The 18594-nt window shown below is 41.1% G+C and overlaps 2 protein-coding genes and 1 long non-coding RNA gene across 3 annotated transcripts in view; 1 reads left to right on the forward strand and 2 right to left on the reverse strand.

The window, feature by feature from the left end:
* LOC307034849 (cullin-5-like) overlaps nucleotides 1-2019 on the reverse strand; it is a gene marked incomplete at its 5' end in the record, with an annotated part of 11597 nt that extends 9578 nt beyond the window's left edge. Inside the window, one exon of the mRNA XM_079673775.1 lies at nucleotides 1850-2019. Coding sequence (XP_079529901.1) covers nucleotides 1850-2019 — 170 coding nt within the window. The remainder of the gene's footprint in view (nucleotides 1-1849) is intronic.
* Nucleotides 2020-3205: 1186 nt separating this feature from the next.
* LOC307037024 lies at nucleotides 3206-6677 on the reverse strand. Its single transcript, XR_013807563.1, has 3 exons — nucleotides 6582-6677; nucleotides 4480-4718; nucleotides 3206-3244 (listed from the first exon to the last, which is right to left on the reverse strand). It is a non-coding gene; the product is annotated as an uncharacterized lncRNA (long non-coding RNA).
* A 1098-nt stretch (nucleotides 6678-7775) lies between these two features.
* LOC307037023 (solute carrier family 35 member F2-like) lies at nucleotides 7776-13893 on the forward strand. The gene is made up of 8 exons (XM_079677735.1): nucleotides 7776-8119; nucleotides 9173-9348; nucleotides 10635-10762; nucleotides 11427-11586; nucleotides 11769-11925; nucleotides 12057-12109; nucleotides 12383-12537; nucleotides 13390-13893. The coding sequence occupies exons 1-8, from the start codon at nucleotides 8010-8012 to the stop codon at nucleotides 13678-13680; spliced, it is 1230 nt and encodes a 409-aa protein (XP_079533861.1). The 5' UTR covers nucleotides 7776-8009; the 3' UTR covers nucleotides 13681-13893.
* Nucleotides 13894-18594: the final 4701 nt, after the last annotated feature.

Below are 18594 nucleotides of genomic sequence, written 5' to 3' on the forward strand. Positions count from 1 at the left end.
TCTGATTTAAGAGAAATCACCTTAACTTTAAAAAGTGGCTTTTCTTTGTGCTTCCAATTTAATAAAGATATTTGATTTGTTTCTTTGTGGATAAGAAAGGAACATTCAGCATTTCCGTTTCCTTCTCTGCATGTTTGACCCTGCACTACTGCAGCCTTCAAGTCAATCTGCCTGCTTTCAATTCTGACTGGTGTGGTGTTGAAAGTGATACAGAAATGTTTCCATTGTGACCTTTAACGTTAAAGGAGTCAGGGTGCTTACTAGGACACGATAGGATGGCAATCCAACATGTTGCTAAGCAACATGTTGGATTGCCACCAGAGGCCTGTACGACGAAGCCGGTTCAACCGAACCTGGATATGTTTGAGTTAGTCGGTTGGCCTAATCCAAAACATACGCGCTCTCGCTAAACTGTCCTACGACGCGGGTTATCAAGTGGATCGCTCAAGCCATCCGTGCCCTATCTAGTTAGGTGCGCGTTCACATGAAAGGGGTGGTATCTGGAGCATTCGACCAATCACAAACATGGATAAGCATACTGACAGCGCAGCGTCATACTTCCTGAATGAAAAGTGAACTATAATATTAGACATATGAAGAAGTTAAACTTTAAAAATCCATGACTTAAACACTTTACCCAGGATAAAAGCCACATAGTTTCACCTGCAAGGTGAATACAGCTGGTAAAAGAAAAAGTGTTTGAATGCGTACATTAACAGGTTTATGATATCACTGCCTGTCTAAGACACGAGTGGATCTGACTTTAATTACATTTGACTCAAGTGTTTCGTCAACTTAATGTGTTGCTTAAAATAATACTTCTGCATACAGTATGTGACACTGTGAGTGTTGCACGGACAGATACAGCTCAGCTCACTCAGATAAGGAGATATATGATACATTATGATGTGATATAATCCGCACACTGAGCTCTGATTGGTCAGCATGCGGTGCTTTCACCGAGATGATCTCTTAGCCTGCAACCTAACCTGCTCCGAACCAGGGGGGTATACTACGAAGCAGGATTTTCGTTTAGCAAGATAACTTCTGGGATTTCCGGTACTACGAAGCTGGTTCACTTTTTAGCGGGCTAGATCTCCATGGTGACTTACCCTGGAACCTAGTCTGTGCTCCGAAGCAGGATATGTTCCAGGATAAGAGATCAACTGTGCGGAGTTCTTCTTCTTCTTCTTTGCTTTAATGGCGAATCGCTTCCACTTGGAGCATATCGCCACTATACTGTTGATTTATTTAATGTATAAACTGCCCATATTGTTCATGTAGAACAGTGTTCACGTAAGCCTGCACATTGATTTTATTTTTCATTGAATGTAACCGTTTCAATTAGGATAAATCTATTACAGGTTGAGGTAGAAACCATGGTGGAACAGCTGATAACAACATTGTGCAGAGTTTAAAGCGATCAAGTCATATTAAAGGATAAAGGAAATACAGTTTAAACTGCCCCCTTGCAGTTCAAATCACCGACTGTGTGAACGGTAAAATGAATAGAATATCACCTCCCATCTTCAGAGCAATCTGACTATTATAACATTAGCATTAAGAAAGCTTACTTAAATATCTGCCACAACATAAGTAACCGGATCAAAGTAACATTACGTAGCCTACAGTCCGCGGCACTGTGAGTGCAGATGTCGATGTGTCCCATTATCATTCATATCACATCATATCACATCATAATAATAATAATAATAAATGATATTTATATAGCGCCTTTCAAGGGACCCAAGGTCGCTGTACATGGTGGACAAACAAAACAAACAGACAATCAACGGGCAAACCAAAGAAATAAATAAAGGAAGCCGGGGGACCAGAAAAGGGCTAGGGCCCGAAGGCCAGGGTGAACAGGTGTGTTTTCAGTATTGATTTGAAGATGTCCAGGGAGGCAGCATTACGGATCTCGGCAGGAAGTGCATTCCGGATGGTGGGGGCCGCAACACTGAACGCCCTGTCTCCAACAGTTCGGAGGCGAGAACGGGGGATGGAAAGCAGGCCCATGTCTGAGGACCGCAGACTCCGAGAAGGGGTGTAGGGATGGAGGAGGTCCGATAAGTACTGGGGGGCGAGGGAATGGAGGGACTTGTACGTGAGGATGAGTGTTTAATGTATCATATATCTCCTTATCTGAGTCAGCTGAGCCGTATCTGGCCGTGCAACACTCACAGTGTCACATACTGTATGCAGAAGTATTATTTTAAGCAACACATTAAGTTGATGAAACACTCGAGTCAAATGTAATTAAAGTCAGATCGTGTCGGGGCAGTGATATCATAAACCTGTTAATGTACGCATTCAAACACTTTTTCTTTTACCAGCTGTATTCACCTTGTAGGTGCAACTATGTGGCTTTTATCGTGGGTAAAGTGTTTAAGTCATGGATGTTTAAAGTTTAACTTCTTCATATTTGACTAATATTATAGTTGACTTTTCATTCAGGAAGTATGACGCTGCGCTGTCAGTACGCTTCTCCATGTTTGTGATTGGTCGAATGCTCCAGATACCACCCCTTTTATGTGAACGCGCACCTAACTGGCTTGAGCGAACGAGGTTGATAGCCAGCGTTGTAGGACAGTTTAGCGAGAGCGGCTTTGTTTTGGATTAAGTCAACCGGATAACTCAAAACATATCCAGGATAGGTTGAACTAGATTCGTAGTATACCCCCCAGGTTAGCCGTTCAGCATAAGTTACCATGGGGATCTAGCCAGCGTCGTAGGACCGGAAACCCAGAGTTTTCCTTGAAGTTAGCCCGCTAAGCGAAAGTCCGGCTTCGTCGTACAGGCCTCAGGTTAACATAAAGGATTGCATGTCTTGAAGGAACTTCCCGATAACAAGTGCACACACACACACGCGCGCGCGCGCACACACACACACACACACACACACACACACACACACACACACACACACACACACACACACACACACACACACACACACACACACACACACACACACACACACACACACACACACACACACACACACACACACACACACACACACACACACACACACACACACACACACACACACACACACACACACACACACACACACACACACACACACACACACACACACACACACACACACACACACACACACACACACACACAACTTACAGCCTGTGCTTGTTTTATGAAGTCTAGGATGTCCTCTTTAAGAGCTTGATGGATTTTAGCTGGTCCTTTATCATCCCATAGACACACCGCATGGACATCTCTGGGGAACAAGAAGGAAATGGCACATCAATAAAGTTTATTTGAAGTGGGTTAGTCAAACTCTGAACCTTAATCTCTGGGACACTTTTGTTAGCCTTTACTCAACATGTTACAAACACAATTCATATATATTTTCAGAAATATCTCCTGACATAATATATGTCATATTAAACTCTACTTGTTCCTGTGCCCTCTCCTCCAGAGAAATCATCCACTTCCTCTTTTTGAACCCTTAAACTCTCCACACTGCCCACTCTGTTGTTTTGATGAAACAGGAAGTCAGGTGATTCTTTGTCATAGCCCATAGCCTGTGCTTATACTATGCCCCTTCCCCCCAAACAAGGGGAACACTTAGCCCAAGTATACAGCTCTGTAGGTTGTTGTAAAGGTTGAATATTAACAACAATCATTTTATCTTCCTCTCACCTGCAACATAATGAAATCATTTGTTTTACATCAAGTAATAGCAGTTGAAGGGATTTGATGGAAATCTTGAAAAAAAAATGTGTACATCATATTGCTATTATCGACAGTATGGCATCTAGGTGTTTGCTACATTTAGATATGTTCTCTGCTTCCTCTTGAAAGTAATTTATATCTAGATATTCATATTTTTTTAAAGGTCCCATGTCATGCTTTTCCGGTTATTAACCGTCCCCTTGTGCGTTATGAAGGTTTTTATGCATGTAAACGGTCTGCAGAGTCAAAACCCTCAAAGTACACCCTGTAGCGAGTAAAACTCTAACACAGAAAATACCTCACCAAAACGCCTTGTTGAAGATACGTCACTGTCCATTGATTCTTCCGGGTAACTCATGATGTCATGCGTTACCCGGAACCAAATGGACCAATCCGTGGAGCCGTTACGTTACGTTTTAGGAGGCTAAATGCTCCTGTCTGCTTCTTCAAACTTGGGCATGCCAAAGCCTTTACATTATACAATCCCCCTACACAAACCCCAACTATCCCTTTCAGCTTTGTAAAGAAGACTCTATGCCATCCCAGGTTATAATTGGGAAACAATCCAACAAGGACAACTGGGTGTCATTGTGCGCGGATTACTTAAGAACAGCAACTAAACCTATCTATAGCACGTGTGTGTCTGCTTAATGCACTCAAATATTTGGCTGTCATTTGTGAGCGGTCTTCAGGATCTGAGATTCTGATCCTGCACTGGAACCCTTTGAGGTAAAACAGAGGAAAGTAAGGAACAGGTGAACAGAGTGCTTCACTTACGAGAACAGGTCGAACCACTGTTGCTTGGTGACGGCTTCCTGTCTGAGTAGCTTGAGAACGATGGGCCGCATCAGATCCCACTTGTCCTCAAACTGCAGGGACCCCTTGTTCTGGAGGTGAGATATGGGATGGGTGGAGAGGGAGGAAGAAGAGGAAGGATGAAAACCAGCAAACACAAAGGAGGTGTTGGGTGAGAGAAGGAAAGAGAAGACAGAGATGCACAAAGACATGCATAAAGACTGAAGACACATCAAGGGTTGGGATCAAGTATAGGCCGGTTAGATTTTCAAATGTTACTGCAATAGAATGGCTCAAATCCACTTCACATCCACTAAGCCAACTTTTTCTCTCAATATCTATTATTAAGCTGTAGACTCTAAGTCCATAGTAAGTCTTGGTCACTGGCCAAGTTGAAGACTGCCCAAGTGGGAGCATCACTGACTGGAGGGGTTTAACCAGGAAAACATATTCATGACAATTCAAAATAGTAGTTAGAAAAACCTATATTTCAAATTCTCATTTAAGCCATCCTGAAACGTATTTTCACATAAATATCAAGATCCGAGTTGTCCAACAAAAACATTCCAAAACTCGAAAAAAAGGAAATATTCCGTTTTTGAATGACATCACAGAGAAGCAGCAAATCCTCACAGAAGACAGGCCAACAACATTTTCATTTTCATAAAAACCTGCTTCATTTATTATTACTGCCAATGCCTATGTATCTTTGGTAATACTAATCGCTTATATTTATTTTATCTTTGGAAAATAGTGCTTTAAATGCCTATCATTTATCATAACAAAAAGCTCAACATGTTAAACATTTGTTAGCTTTATAGAATACCAAGATTAGCTTATATTTCTGTTGATTTAGGCTGCTGCTGATGCTCTAACTAGGTTACAAAAAACGTTTGGTTTGTCTCATAATGATGTTCAGGAAAATTGTCTCAAGTTAGGGACACAAAAAAAAATCTGAGAAAAGATAAGGCTGAGTGAGTGTGTGAGAGGAGCTCCCGGGTTGGTCCATTTGGACCTGGGTATTGTTACGTCACTATACTCAGGAAGAAAAAAATTGAAAAATAAAAATCTCCAACGAGGCGTTCTGGGGCAGCATAGACGGGTCTTTTCTGTGTTAGAGTTTTACTCGCTACAGGGTGTACTTTGAGGGTTTGTGACTTTGCAGTCCGTTTACATGCAGAAAAAGCTACATAACACACAAGGGGACGGGTAATAACCAGAAAAGCATGACATGGGACCTTTAAAAGAGCAACACATTTAAGAAATGCGTTCAGACATGGTTCAGACGTGTTGGTTTTTTCCACTGGAACTCATTTGTTGTTACAAAGAGGGCACCGATGGAAACCAGTACCGACCACCAGGTACCAGTTCAAAAGTGACGGAAGCCGCGGCTCCTGGAACGCTCCCTGGGGGTTCTTCAACAGGTCTATCTGTCGAAGGACACCCGGGAGGCCAGCTAGCGGCCCGGGGGCGGGCTGTGTCGGTCATGGTGTGAACACACAGCGCAGGGAACAGCAGAGAGGCTGCTGGGAGCTGCTGTATCTCTGGGCCTGGTGGACACTATGGATAATTATTCTGTCTTGAGACAAGCTTGATTCATTAGCTCGTCGAAATAAAAGCGCTAGCCTGTTAGCAACATTTCACGCAAGTGAAGCTGCTTGTTATCTTGTGTCCAAGTCTATGTCCCCTTCGAGCCCCCTGCTCCCCGGTGTTGGGTTCAGGTCTTCTTACGGTTCTTGTGAGGATACGGTTGTTTGTCGCCGGGATGCATTATTAGAGAACCCGTAGCCTACGGTTCGGTTTTGGTTAAAGACGGAGACATATTGGGTTTTTTTCGAAGCATGTGGGTGCAATTTGTGTCTCCGACACAACACAGGACTTTAAAAACGACAACGGTAACAAATGTGACTTCAGTCGCGCCTATTTGTGCGCTTATTTAATATATTTACACTATTGGTGCATACACGTTTATGCCACAATAGGTACTACACAATTATATACACTTATAGTTCAAACATACAAAAACGAATAGTTCAAATCTGTTCGCAAATATGGGGAATAACATATATTCAAGTGCTTCTTACCTTTAACAAATTAGACGACGCCATGTTTCTTCAACTTATCGCCTCGCGGAATCTCGCGAGACAGGTGCTACAGCTGGCTCAGGATGAGGTCATGGGAACCCTCACAGCGCATACTCATACTGACAGGGGGATATACACTGATCCTTTACTGCAGTAACAGTTCTGTTATCACACTGTGGAAATAGTATCTATACTGTGTATGGGAAATATTACACTTCTCTTTATCCAAGTCTCTAGTATTTGACTGGTTCACTATTGTTTTCCCTGGACGAATTGTATACCTGTAAAGTAACTAAAGCTGTCAGACAAATGTGGACACGTATATGCCATTGATATGTCATGGAGTAAAAGTAAATCTACACTTAAAATAAAAAGGAAATATGCAATAACATAAATGTACATAAAATAAAAACAGCCTTATGTACTCGTTTAAACATTGAAAATCATGCAGGTAACATTCCACAATAAATTAATCAACACTTTATTCGGCAAATATTACCTATATTGAGACACCATTTTACAAATTCTATGTTGTTCACAGATCTACTCTCTCTGACAATTCACTCCACTACCTCATGAAGGATGTGTACCACTGGACTTATTTTCACATTTATTTACACATTTCTTAAAATGTGTTCAGTTCTTTTATTCCATGGAGATAGTTTCCCATCTGATTCCCATCTTGTGTGAAGATCATTACTACTCTTTCTGAGGTACAGTTACATATCTTTGACAATGCTGCCTCCTCCTGGTTTCATTGTACACCACATGGCATCAAAGTAACCTCCCTGTACATTACATGATTTATATTATCAACAACTTGGTTGGCTTTCATTTGAGAAAAAGTCAAACTAAAAAGTGACAGCATTAAATACTCAAAGAACAGAGCAGAAAGGTACTCTGAATTGCCCTTTTCAGAAAACATGATATTTTCGGATTATAAATATTGATGCAGTCATGTGTTCATCACGTTGATGTCACAACCAGTAGGGCTTTTGGTTCATTTGAGATACTTTATAGCCCTATAATAATTTAATATATAATAATAAATCATAATTGTTTAGTTGGTTAATATTGTTGTATTCATAATGTAAAAGCAATCAAATACATATATTGGAGTCAAAGCACATTTGTGCCACTAAATCTAGTCTAGTTTAAAGCTTATAATGTAAATCCTACACCAGTCATAATCTCATCAGCAGAGAGTAGGTGAGAGTAAATTACCAGAGGAAGCTAAGTCATTTGTGTCTCTCATCTTCAATGCTTGTCTTCAAGTGCTGCAGGCTGCCTTTAACACATTAGAGATACATTAACGAGAGAAAGTAATCTTTGCCCTCTGCAGCCGTTAATCATTCAGTGACAGTCAAGGAGTTAAAAGCTAGTAACAGTTCAACTCAGAGACAATTCCTCCATCTCCGGTGTGGCAACATGGCTACTGATCAGTCTGAGGATGTCTACAAGGACCTGAGAAGCGGCAGCCAAAGCAGTGGCCTCATGGAGAGGATCAGGACGTTCAGCCCCAAGGGGGTCTTCACCTGGTGAGTGAGAGCAGGAGGAGCATGTTAGCAGCACATCGTGTTCACTTTGAGTAGTAAAGACAAGCTGTTTCCATGTTTTCAGTCAGACTGTCAAACTTTCCCATTGATTAAAATCACCAGTGGTCCAGTGGTCCAGGAAGTATTTAGATGTTTTACTTAAGTAAAAGTACTAATACCACAATGTATAATACTACACTACGAGCTGCTTTCAGAACCTTGGTAAAAGTATTTCATCAGCAAAATGAAATTAAAGTAGGGATTAAAAAAGTAAAAGTATTCATTGTACAGCAAAGGTTCCCTACGTTTTACTATTATAATGATGATTAACATTACCGCTGCATTAATTTATATGTTGCATATAACTGCTCTAATTGTTTAACGTTTTGCTTTTTGTAACTCCTTTGTTGGGTGGTTTAATCTACAGCAGGTTGTTGAACTTCTACTTGTGTTACAAAAGTCCTGCATCAAAATGTTACTTAAGTAAATGTAGTAAAGTATTAGCATCAAAATATAGTTTAATGTACCAAAGTAAAAGTAGTCATTGTGCAGATTGGTCCATTTCAGAATAATATATATGGTATGTTTTATAATGATTGATCATGAAAGTGTTCTCAAAGCTGGTAAAGGTGCAGCTAGTTTGAATGACTTTGTATACTACAGGGTAGCTTGTGGATTTAGTCCAGGTGGAACTAAAGTCTGATTTAACACTTGATTATATTTCACATCATTCATCCACATCTGTGAAGTAACTAAAGGTATTAAAAAGATGTAGTGGAGTAAAAGTACATGATTTAACTCTGATTAGCAGTGGAGAATAAGTACAAAGTATAGCAAACGAATAAAATACTCAAGTAAAGTACTAGTATCTAAAAATTGTACTTAAGTAGAGTACTTGAGTAAATCTACTTTACATCACTGGTAACTAAAGATGCCAAATTAATGAAGTGGAGTCAAATTAAAATATTAGCTTCCAGAATGTAATGGAGTAGAAGCAGTAAGTACCATATAATAAGTAAATGTATAAATGCTGACGTGGAGCCCTCTGTCTCTCAGGCAGTTGGCCAGGACGCTGGCCATGGGTCAGGGCCTGGCGGGGCTCATCTGTGGGACGGCCATCTCCTCCCAGTACCTGGCCTCCAGCTTCCATGTGAACACTCCCATGATGCAAAGCTTCCTGCACTACACCCTGCTGTGTCTCACCTACACCACCATGCTGCTCTGTAGAACAGGTAACACAATCACAGGGACTAAACACACAAGATAATGTGTGTAATTCAAATGACAGTATATGCTATCTCTGGCCCAAAACTGAAGTGACAGTGTAACAAAAACAGGTGTCAGGGGTGAAATGCAACAAAGTAAATTCACTCATTGTAAATGTGGGGGGAACTTCTGAAGCAATTGGAGTCAGGACTCAGAGAGACACGAGGAGAGCTGGAGATTTGATGGCAAACACTGATGGTTTATTTGGAGCTTCGGCCGGAGAATTCACAAGACATGTCACGGGCCACGGTTTGACCACACGGTTGAGATGCCACAATCAATTCTGAAGATCTCCACCCCAGACCCATGTATTTAGCTAGTTCTGAGAGAATAATCAACATTGTGCATAACAAGATAGAAGCATAACACCTCTATCAGCTGACGCCAACAGGCAGGAACAGGGACACAGAACACTGAGAGCACAGCAGCCAAGGTTACAGGTGCGTGTGCTCAGTCAGGACAGTATGAACTGCTACACTGGGTCAAAGTTATGGGCCTTGGAAAATATTTCCCCAACAATAAATGTATTTCATTCTACTCCACTGTAAGACAGCAGTGGTGAAAGAAGAGCTCTGATGCTTTACTCAATTAAAAAGGGGAAATACCAGTCCATAAATACTCTATCAGAAGTACAAGTTCTGAGTTCAAAATAGTACTTTAGTAAAAGTACAGACTTATTCAAAATGTAAAAGTTATTTTCATGCAGAATGGCTCCTTTCAGGGTGTCATATTCCTAAAGATATGATATTATACTGTTTATCACCGACAAATACATCCAAGACAATTATACAGTAAACGTAGAAAGTAGAATAAAAGAAATAAACTCAATGGTTCGATTTTTTAATGTACTTAAATACATCCCACAACTGCACTCAGAGGGGAAACGTTGTTCTACTTATTACTCCACTAACTTTTCTAAAAAGACTTTAAAAGAATATAATGGATTCTTATAAATAATAAATAAATACATTCCTAACAGTTATAGTTGCACCCTCACCAACTACAACAGCAACATACTAACACATCAATGCATCAGCAATAATATTCACATGTATCCATTTCATGTATGACATTACATTTCAGTTTGTTGGTTAAATGGGAAAATGATTGTGCAAATGTTGTAATAATGAAAGAAGTAAAGATGGCCTGCAACAGGGGAGCAGCAATGATTCAGTGTCTAACCGTTCTGAGGCTTGGTGATGAAACATAAATGTTGAAACTGAAGTTCAGTTTGCTCCCCTTTAAAATGTAGGGGATGGCAATATTTTACAGATCCTGAGGAAGCGCTGGTGGAAGTACCTCCTGCTGGGGCTGGTGGACGTGGAGGCCAACTATGCTGTGGTTAAAGCGTACCAGTACACCACCCTCACCAGTGTACAGGTGGGTGCAGGCTGTGTTTTGTGTGGCTGAAGCTTTTGTTGTGAAAAGGGATCATATTTATTTAAAAATGTTACCCTTGTGATTCCCTCAAAGTGATAAAACATCTCTTTTGAATCTAAATCTTCAGTTCTGATAAATTACCAAATATGAATTCATTTGAAAACGTTTCTTACTGTTTTCAGTAAATATGTCAATTATTAATATTATCATAGATTTCGATGCATTGCATCAAACACTATAGCAGCAAGGCCCCTTGTAGAAACCAGGGAAATAGCATCTGCCCCATATGGCAAACGTGAGAAAAGGGATCAATCTTTTCTAAATGAATGTATGTTCAATTCTGTGAACAGGGATCTAGATGGAAAGTCTAATTTAACAAAATGCGTGATTATATGGTGCAAAAGTTGTGGGATCAGACATCGTAGTAAGCTAATAAAACCAATATATTTACAATAACTCAATGCAAGAAGTTTTAATTACATTGCTTTGGGACGTTTTACATGCAGGCTCCGTATTTTAGTTTGTGTCAGTAAAGCACAGATGTTTATCAATCCATTTGAAATGCTTGAGATTCCTCTTTCCAAAGAGTTAGAACTGTTATTGGAACTTGTGTATGTAATTGATCTGTATTTATTGATATTTGTGTTTCTATTTAAATCTCCAGCTGCTGGACTGCTTCGTGATCCCTGTCCTGATGCTCCTGTCCTGGTGGGTTTTAAAGGCTCGCTACAGGCCGATCCACTACGTCGCCGTCTGCATCTGTCTCATGGGGGTGGGGGCCATGGTGGGGGCCGACCTGCTGGCGGGAAGAGACCAGGGCTCCAGTAAGAATTTCCCTCAAGGACTGGCTCACTCTCTCATAGAGTAAATCAACACCCGATGAACTTAGCCGATAACGCTTTGATCAGGGCCTGCTTTTATTCATCTGTGACCTTTAATATTTAAACTGAAACTGTCTAACACATGACAGAAACACTCTAAGATGTGTCCCTTGTGGTGTCCTCAGCCTCCAACATCCTGTTAGGGGACGGTCTGGTCCTGATCAGTGCCTCGCTGTACGCCGTGTCTAACGTGTGTCAGGAGTACACGGTGAAGAACCTCAGCAGGGTGGAGTTCCTGGGCATGGTCGGCCTGTTTGGCACCATCATCAGCACCATACAGATGTATGTGCAGCCTATGAGGGGACCACCCACTGGCCCTTGCCCCCAGAGGCTTATCGGCGTCAGACCCACAGCAGATGGGTTCTGAGATTGACATTCTGTTTAATCTGTTGTTATTTCTTCTCTTTACCCAGGGTGATCCTGGAACGTAAAGAAATTCCTGCAATCCAGTGGAGTTGGCAAATTGGTCAGTTCTCCTCTGAACAGAAACACTTTCAAAACAAAACATCAACAATAATGCCAATGACCAGCTATTTCCCTAGTGGTAAAAAACTGAGTTGAACATGAAGAGGCTAAATGTAATCTATGGCTCCATATTTACTATATGTTGATGACCTGCACAAGCAAAGCAAACATTGTTCAATGTGTGACCTTTATATCACAGCATCAGTTTAACCAAAGCATTCATTTTTTATAAAGTCAATGTCTTCGTCTCTTAACAGCTGTGCTCCCCCCTCAGGGCTCTTGTTCGCTGCCTATGCACTGTGTATGTACACTCTGTACAGCTGTATGCCCATAGTGGTGAAGCTGAGCAGCGCCACCGCCGTCAACCTCTCCCTGCTCACTGCAGACCTTTTCAGCCTCTTCTGTGGGGTCTTCCTCTTTCAGTACAGTGTGAGCACACACACACACACACACACACACACACACACACACACACACACACACACACACACACACACACACACACACACACACACACACACACACACACACACACACACACACATAATAGCAATACAGCAGCATCAATGAATAACAATAATTGTTAAAGTGCAATCTTGTGTCAAGTGTTTTTGCACAGCTGGATGCATATGTGCTTGAATTTGCCTGCAAAAAGAATATTTAATCTGAAAAAGTCACTAATGCAAATTTACCATTTTCTTCTGCTTCCCCGACTAGCACTGCTAACTGAAACAGCCATTAATTTCTACTCTAGTGAGGTAGCGTACTTGTAGAAACCTTCAATTATTTTTACTATAAGATTATCTGCTCTACTTTATTGGCAGATTTAAGATCCTCTCCTGACATATAAAATAATATACTTTGAATTATAATTTGTGCCTGTTGTGATGGTTTCTACATTAAGTTAATTTACCGGGTTAAACTTTTTATTTTTACATCTCCTCTTTATTCCTAATTGAAAAATCTATTCAAAGGTTTAACATCTCAGAAAAGATAAAATAAGATAAAGTAGGACTTTATTTATCCCGAAGGAAGTTGTTGTGCCAGAGTTACAATACACAAGATCTCTTCTATTTTACTCCCTTTTTAGTCAATTCTCATGTGCTACAGCTTTCAAGTTTCTACATCACATTTTTGTAAGTGGCATGCTGGACAATGATTGGCTCCAGACTAGTTGTGATGTCATAATCCCAAACAGATGAAAACGGAGATTGTATTGATGTACCCTTACTTTGCTCCTGTCATTACATCTCTATATAACCCCCCTCCTCTCCCCCTCAGTTCTCCGGGCTCTACCTGGTCTCGCTGGTGATCATCCTCATTGGCTTCATCACCTTCAACGCTGTGCCAACACCCACGGACCACACAAACCCCGCCACCGCTTCTTTCCCCGTCTGTGAGGACGGTTACTATCGTTACCCTGTGGCCTATCAGAATGACATTATCAAGCAGGAGGTGGCTGTGAGGATCAGCACTGAAGGGGAGGGGGAGACAGAGGAGTGGAGGAACGACAAGGAGAAGAGGAGATCAGGGAGATTTAAGGAGAATGTTGGACTCAGCACTAAAATGTGACATACATATGCCTTTTTTTTTTTTAAAACATTCATTTATTTATAAAATGTTGCTTAAAGGAATGCACAATACAGACAAAATGAGAAGATAAAAGAGCACATACAGTGGTACCTTACACTTAATTGTTCTTGCTTCTGATGTCTTTGTGGTCATCCAAGTTGAGTTGTAAATCTATTTGATATGTTCATTGTTAGCAATAAAAAGTCAGCTACCTGACTGTCCTTTCGCCCACCGACACACAACCTGTTTTGCTCAAAAGACGGGAACAAGATTTACACAAATACGACTACCCTCACTCTACGCGCTACAGACAAAGAGGATTTGCCTCATTGGGTGTTCCTGACACTATGTCTTTTTGATCACTAAGCAGTGGTGTAATATTACTATACACAGCTTTATTGACCTTAAGTACAATTTTGAAGTACTCGTACTTTAGTTGAACGTTTACCTTTTATGTATACATCGCAGAGCTATGTATTGTTTATATCTTTATCTGACAGCTTTATTTACTTTAGATTCAGATTATTAATACAAAAATATAAATCATCTAATACATTCTGATTTGAGTTGTTATTATAGCTACAAAAGTATATTCAGTTATTTAAAGTACCACCATCTTTAGTAGCTGCAGAAATAAAGTGATAAATACTTGAACGCTTTAATAATATATATAATATAATATAAAAGGATGATATCTTAATTTTTGAATTCTGCATAATAACTACTTACTTTTTTCCGTTTTGATAATAGGTTTTAAATGCATTACAAATATGTGTAACTAAATATTTTTTAAACTGTCAAATTGCTATTCTTACTGACGTAGAACATGTGAATAAAGTATTGCTATATCTGATTACTTCTGTAACTGAAGAAAAGATACAAAATCCTCTTGACAAGTAAAATACATCATTAACAGTGATGGAATAGTAGTACTAGTAGTATTAATAGTAGTATTAATAGCAGTAGTAGTAGTAGTAGTAGTAGTAGTAGTAGTAGTAGTGTAAGAAGATACACAGGGTTGGCACCAAGTCCTTGACCCCCGTCCCTCAACGACGCCCACCACAATCACCGAAGCAGAGACGCGCACCATCTCCCCCGTCTTCATCACCATGCCTACCACAATCATCCGAACCAAAACATCCACCACCTCCCCCCTCTTCAAGACAGCATCTGCTGTCTCCGAAGCCTGATAAGGATGTGTGTGTACAAAACGCAGCAAACTCTAACTGATATGTGCTGGGTCCAGGCTCAAGGGCGCATGGCACTCTCAACCCTTTCCAGGACATGCCGGGGGCCTGCCTGCCAGTAGTTTGACTGATATCTGTGTTGATAGGTAATAGATTAAGAGTGATGAATCAGCTTAGAAACAGGAAGCGCTCAAACGTGTGAGTTTATCAAATTTAGAAGTGATTCCATGTCAGCCACAGCTTGTCACAAAAAATCTGACTGATAGTGTATTTAACGAACTTAAACTAGCTTTATTAAATGTCAGGTCTTTGGCAGGAAAAACATTTTTAATCAATGATTTTATCACTGAGCACAATCTCGATTTTATGTTTTTAACGGAAACATGGATTGAACAAAATAACAGTGCAGCTGTTCTTATCAAATCAACACCTCCCAACTTCAGTTTTATGAGTCAGGAAAGAATGCATAAGAAAGGGGGTGGAGTTGCTATTTTGTTCAATGATTCCCTTCAATGCAGGAAGACATCTTAAGGGAACTTTGCTTCTTTTGAATATGTGGCCCTTCAGCTGAAATGCCGCTCTCAACTTCTGTTCCTAAATATCTATAGACCACCCAAATACTGTGCAAGCTTTTTTGATGACTTTACTGAACTGCTGTCTATAGTGTGTATTGACTTTGACCGTCTAGTCATTGTTGGTGATTTTAACATCCATGTTGACAACCCCCAAGACAGAGGGGCTAAAGAACTGTTTTGTGTTCTTGATAGCTATGGACTGACTCAGCATGTGATGGAGCCCACGCACAATAAGGGGCACACTCTGGACTTAATGATCTCAAAGGGTCTGAATATCTTTAAGGTTGTTGGTGACTGATGTTGCAATCTCTGATCATTCCTGTGTTTTCTTTGAGAGCTCTATTTCTTTTCACAAAGATGTTCAAAAAGAGGTAACCACAAAGCCATATTTAACTGACAATACTAGGGAAATGTTTTTCTTCCACACTTGGCCCTGCTAACATCTCAGTAAATGAGCTACTGGATCATTGTAATTCAAAAATAAAAAATGTTATAGATGCCATTGCTCCAACTAAGGTAAAGGAAGTGACTGGCAAAAAAATATCTCCATGGAGAAAGGCCATGAGCGCAAAAACAGAAAAAAGAGTGTTGAAAAGCTGAACGCAGGTGGCGAAGAACAAATCTCCAGGTTAATTTTGAAATCTATAAAGAGAGACTTGGCTTTTAGAATTTGGAATTGAAACATGCACGACAGTCTTTCTTCTTTGAAATCATTGCCAAAAACAAAAATAACGCACGTGCCTTATTTGCTACTGTCGACAGACTAAAGGCCCTGACACACCAGGCCGAAATCGGCCGTTTTCGTTAGCCGGACGACGAAGCATGCCCTGTCACCCAAACTCAATTTGGTGTGTCCCGCTCCGTCGGCCGTGACACGCCTTATTTGGCCTTTCATGGCCGTGCGTCGGCCACAGGCAGTCTGACAAATAAATCACTCTGATTGGTTGTTCAGCTAGCGAATCAGTGCATGAGAAGCGAAACGGTTGCTTCAGAATGTCTTCCACAAACAACACTCCAATGGCTGATAGCTCCAGTACCGCACGAAACATGTTTTCGATGGACGAGAGTGAAAATGGAACGCACACGCTATTTGTTGTTTGTTTAGATCAGTGGTTCTCAAAGTTTTTCATACCAAGGACCACTTAACCAATAAAAAAACACTCGCGGACCACCTAGCTCCACAAATATAAAAAAACACATCGTTTTTCTAGAACAGATTACAAATCTGAAAAAAGTGGCAACATGTGTGATGAAGGTGTTGCGCTGGGCTATATCATGCAATCGAAAGTGAAACTTTATGTGACTGTTGCGGAGATATTCCCGCGAGAGTGCGGAAAACTGAAATGTATTTATTTATTTCAAATGTTACCAATATGCTCACGGACCACTTGGGGGCGCTCACGGACCACCAGTGGTCCGCGGACCACACTTTGAGAAGCACTGGTTTAGATCACGCAGTCTGTTCTTCTTCTCTGTCTTCCGGTTGTTGCCTCTTTTGAATGACGAATACATACTACCGCCGCCTGCTGGTAAGGAGAGTTATTGCCACTCACGAATGCGCAGTTCGTACATGCTTGGCTGAAGTCTTTGCGGTGTGTTCCAGTCATGGTTCCAGTGCGACACATGGCCAAGACGCTGGAGAACACGGCGACGCAACAGTCGGCGTCGGCGAGTTCTCTGGTGACTGCCTGGTGTGTCAGGGCCTTAAAGAGCATCTTGCAGGTTTTTATTTTTTCGACATTTATGCTTAAACTTGCTTGGAAATTACAGTTAAAAAAGCGAATGCAGGATTTGATATGTTTGACGAGACATAAGGGCAGGAATTCAGAGGGAAAGGAGCAATTTTGAGCTCTGCTCTTAAAAACTGCTTTTTTTTAAGGTCATACGTCAAATGCGTCATATTACATCACACAGGGTACACATCTCCGCTCTCTGACCGCGGGTATAGTGGAGTTGCGTTGAGTAGAGCGGTTGTGTTTTAAGGAGCTGGTATTTTTCGGTAGTTTTACATTGTATTTCACCATTTGTAATCGTGGTGCAGGTTGCACAAATACCAGCCTGTCAGGACATCGAGTCCACAGTAAAAAGGACCGGAGCAAGCGTTCGTTCCTGGGTGCGTTGTGCATCCACCTCCCTGCAACACATACTCTCCACAGCTTTATCAGGAAACCTTATTACTTCTCTCTCCCCCCCCCCCTTCGCTGCTCTCTCTCTCTCCCCTCCGGTACACGGCTCAACCTCCACTCACCTGCTGCAATCAGCTGTGCACCCTCCCCGACTACACACCTGCTTTCCATCAAGCCATTTACAACGACATATCAACGGAGGCTCCACAACCTTTCTCCGCCAGATCGTCAAGTATCAGCCGTATCTCGCGTCTCTCCTCCGGTACACAGCACCGTAGTGTAGAGTTATATTAGGTAACGCGAGATACAGCTGATACTTGCGCATTAGTTTCTGTTATGGATCAGTATCAACAGTCCTGCCAGTAACGTTACTATATTATCAATGCTACTTTAGTTATAGCCTGATATATGATAGCTAACTTTACAATGTTGTGATGTGACGTTAGCTAACATTCTGTAGCGAACGCCGGTCACTCACCAAGATAGCTGCCCAGTTCTCCACTGGTTCTCCTCACACCACAGCTCAATTTCTCTCCGATGGCCGTTATTTCTTCTAATCCTGGCTGCTCCTGGTCTCTTGGACGCCTAGCAGGCTCATAATTATAAGGTTGTGGTCCGTCATATGCATTCGAATATTCATGTTCGTCACGTGGCTGAATGTTTACGTTTGGGATGGCGAGAAACTAAACTATATTAAGTATGTAAATACTTGTTAGCGGTCTTGCTGTTGAAAGAAGAATGACAAAACTGTAGATCAGCAACACTATGGTTTATTTTGTATTCACAGGCAAGTCAACGTTGTTGCAGTAAAAGTCCCAAGATAGCTCCTGGTGCAATAAAATGTATGTTGCATGTTACTGCTGTAGATGTGTTTACCTTTATATCCCGTTGGGTAGTTTAATCTGCAGCAATGCATCATATTCTATAATATCATCATATATGTGTAGCTTTGTCTCTGTCGTATCTTTCAAAAGTAAAGTGAAACAGCTGTTTTCAGCTTTGTGATGATGCATTTTCCAGCTGATC

This window comes from Notothenia rossii, assembly GCF_949606895.1.
Source record: "Notothenia rossii genome assembly, chromosome: 4".
In the NCBI taxonomy this organism is placed as follows: domain Eukaryota; kingdom Metazoa; phylum Chordata; class Actinopteri; order Perciformes; family Nototheniidae; genus Notothenia; species Notothenia rossii.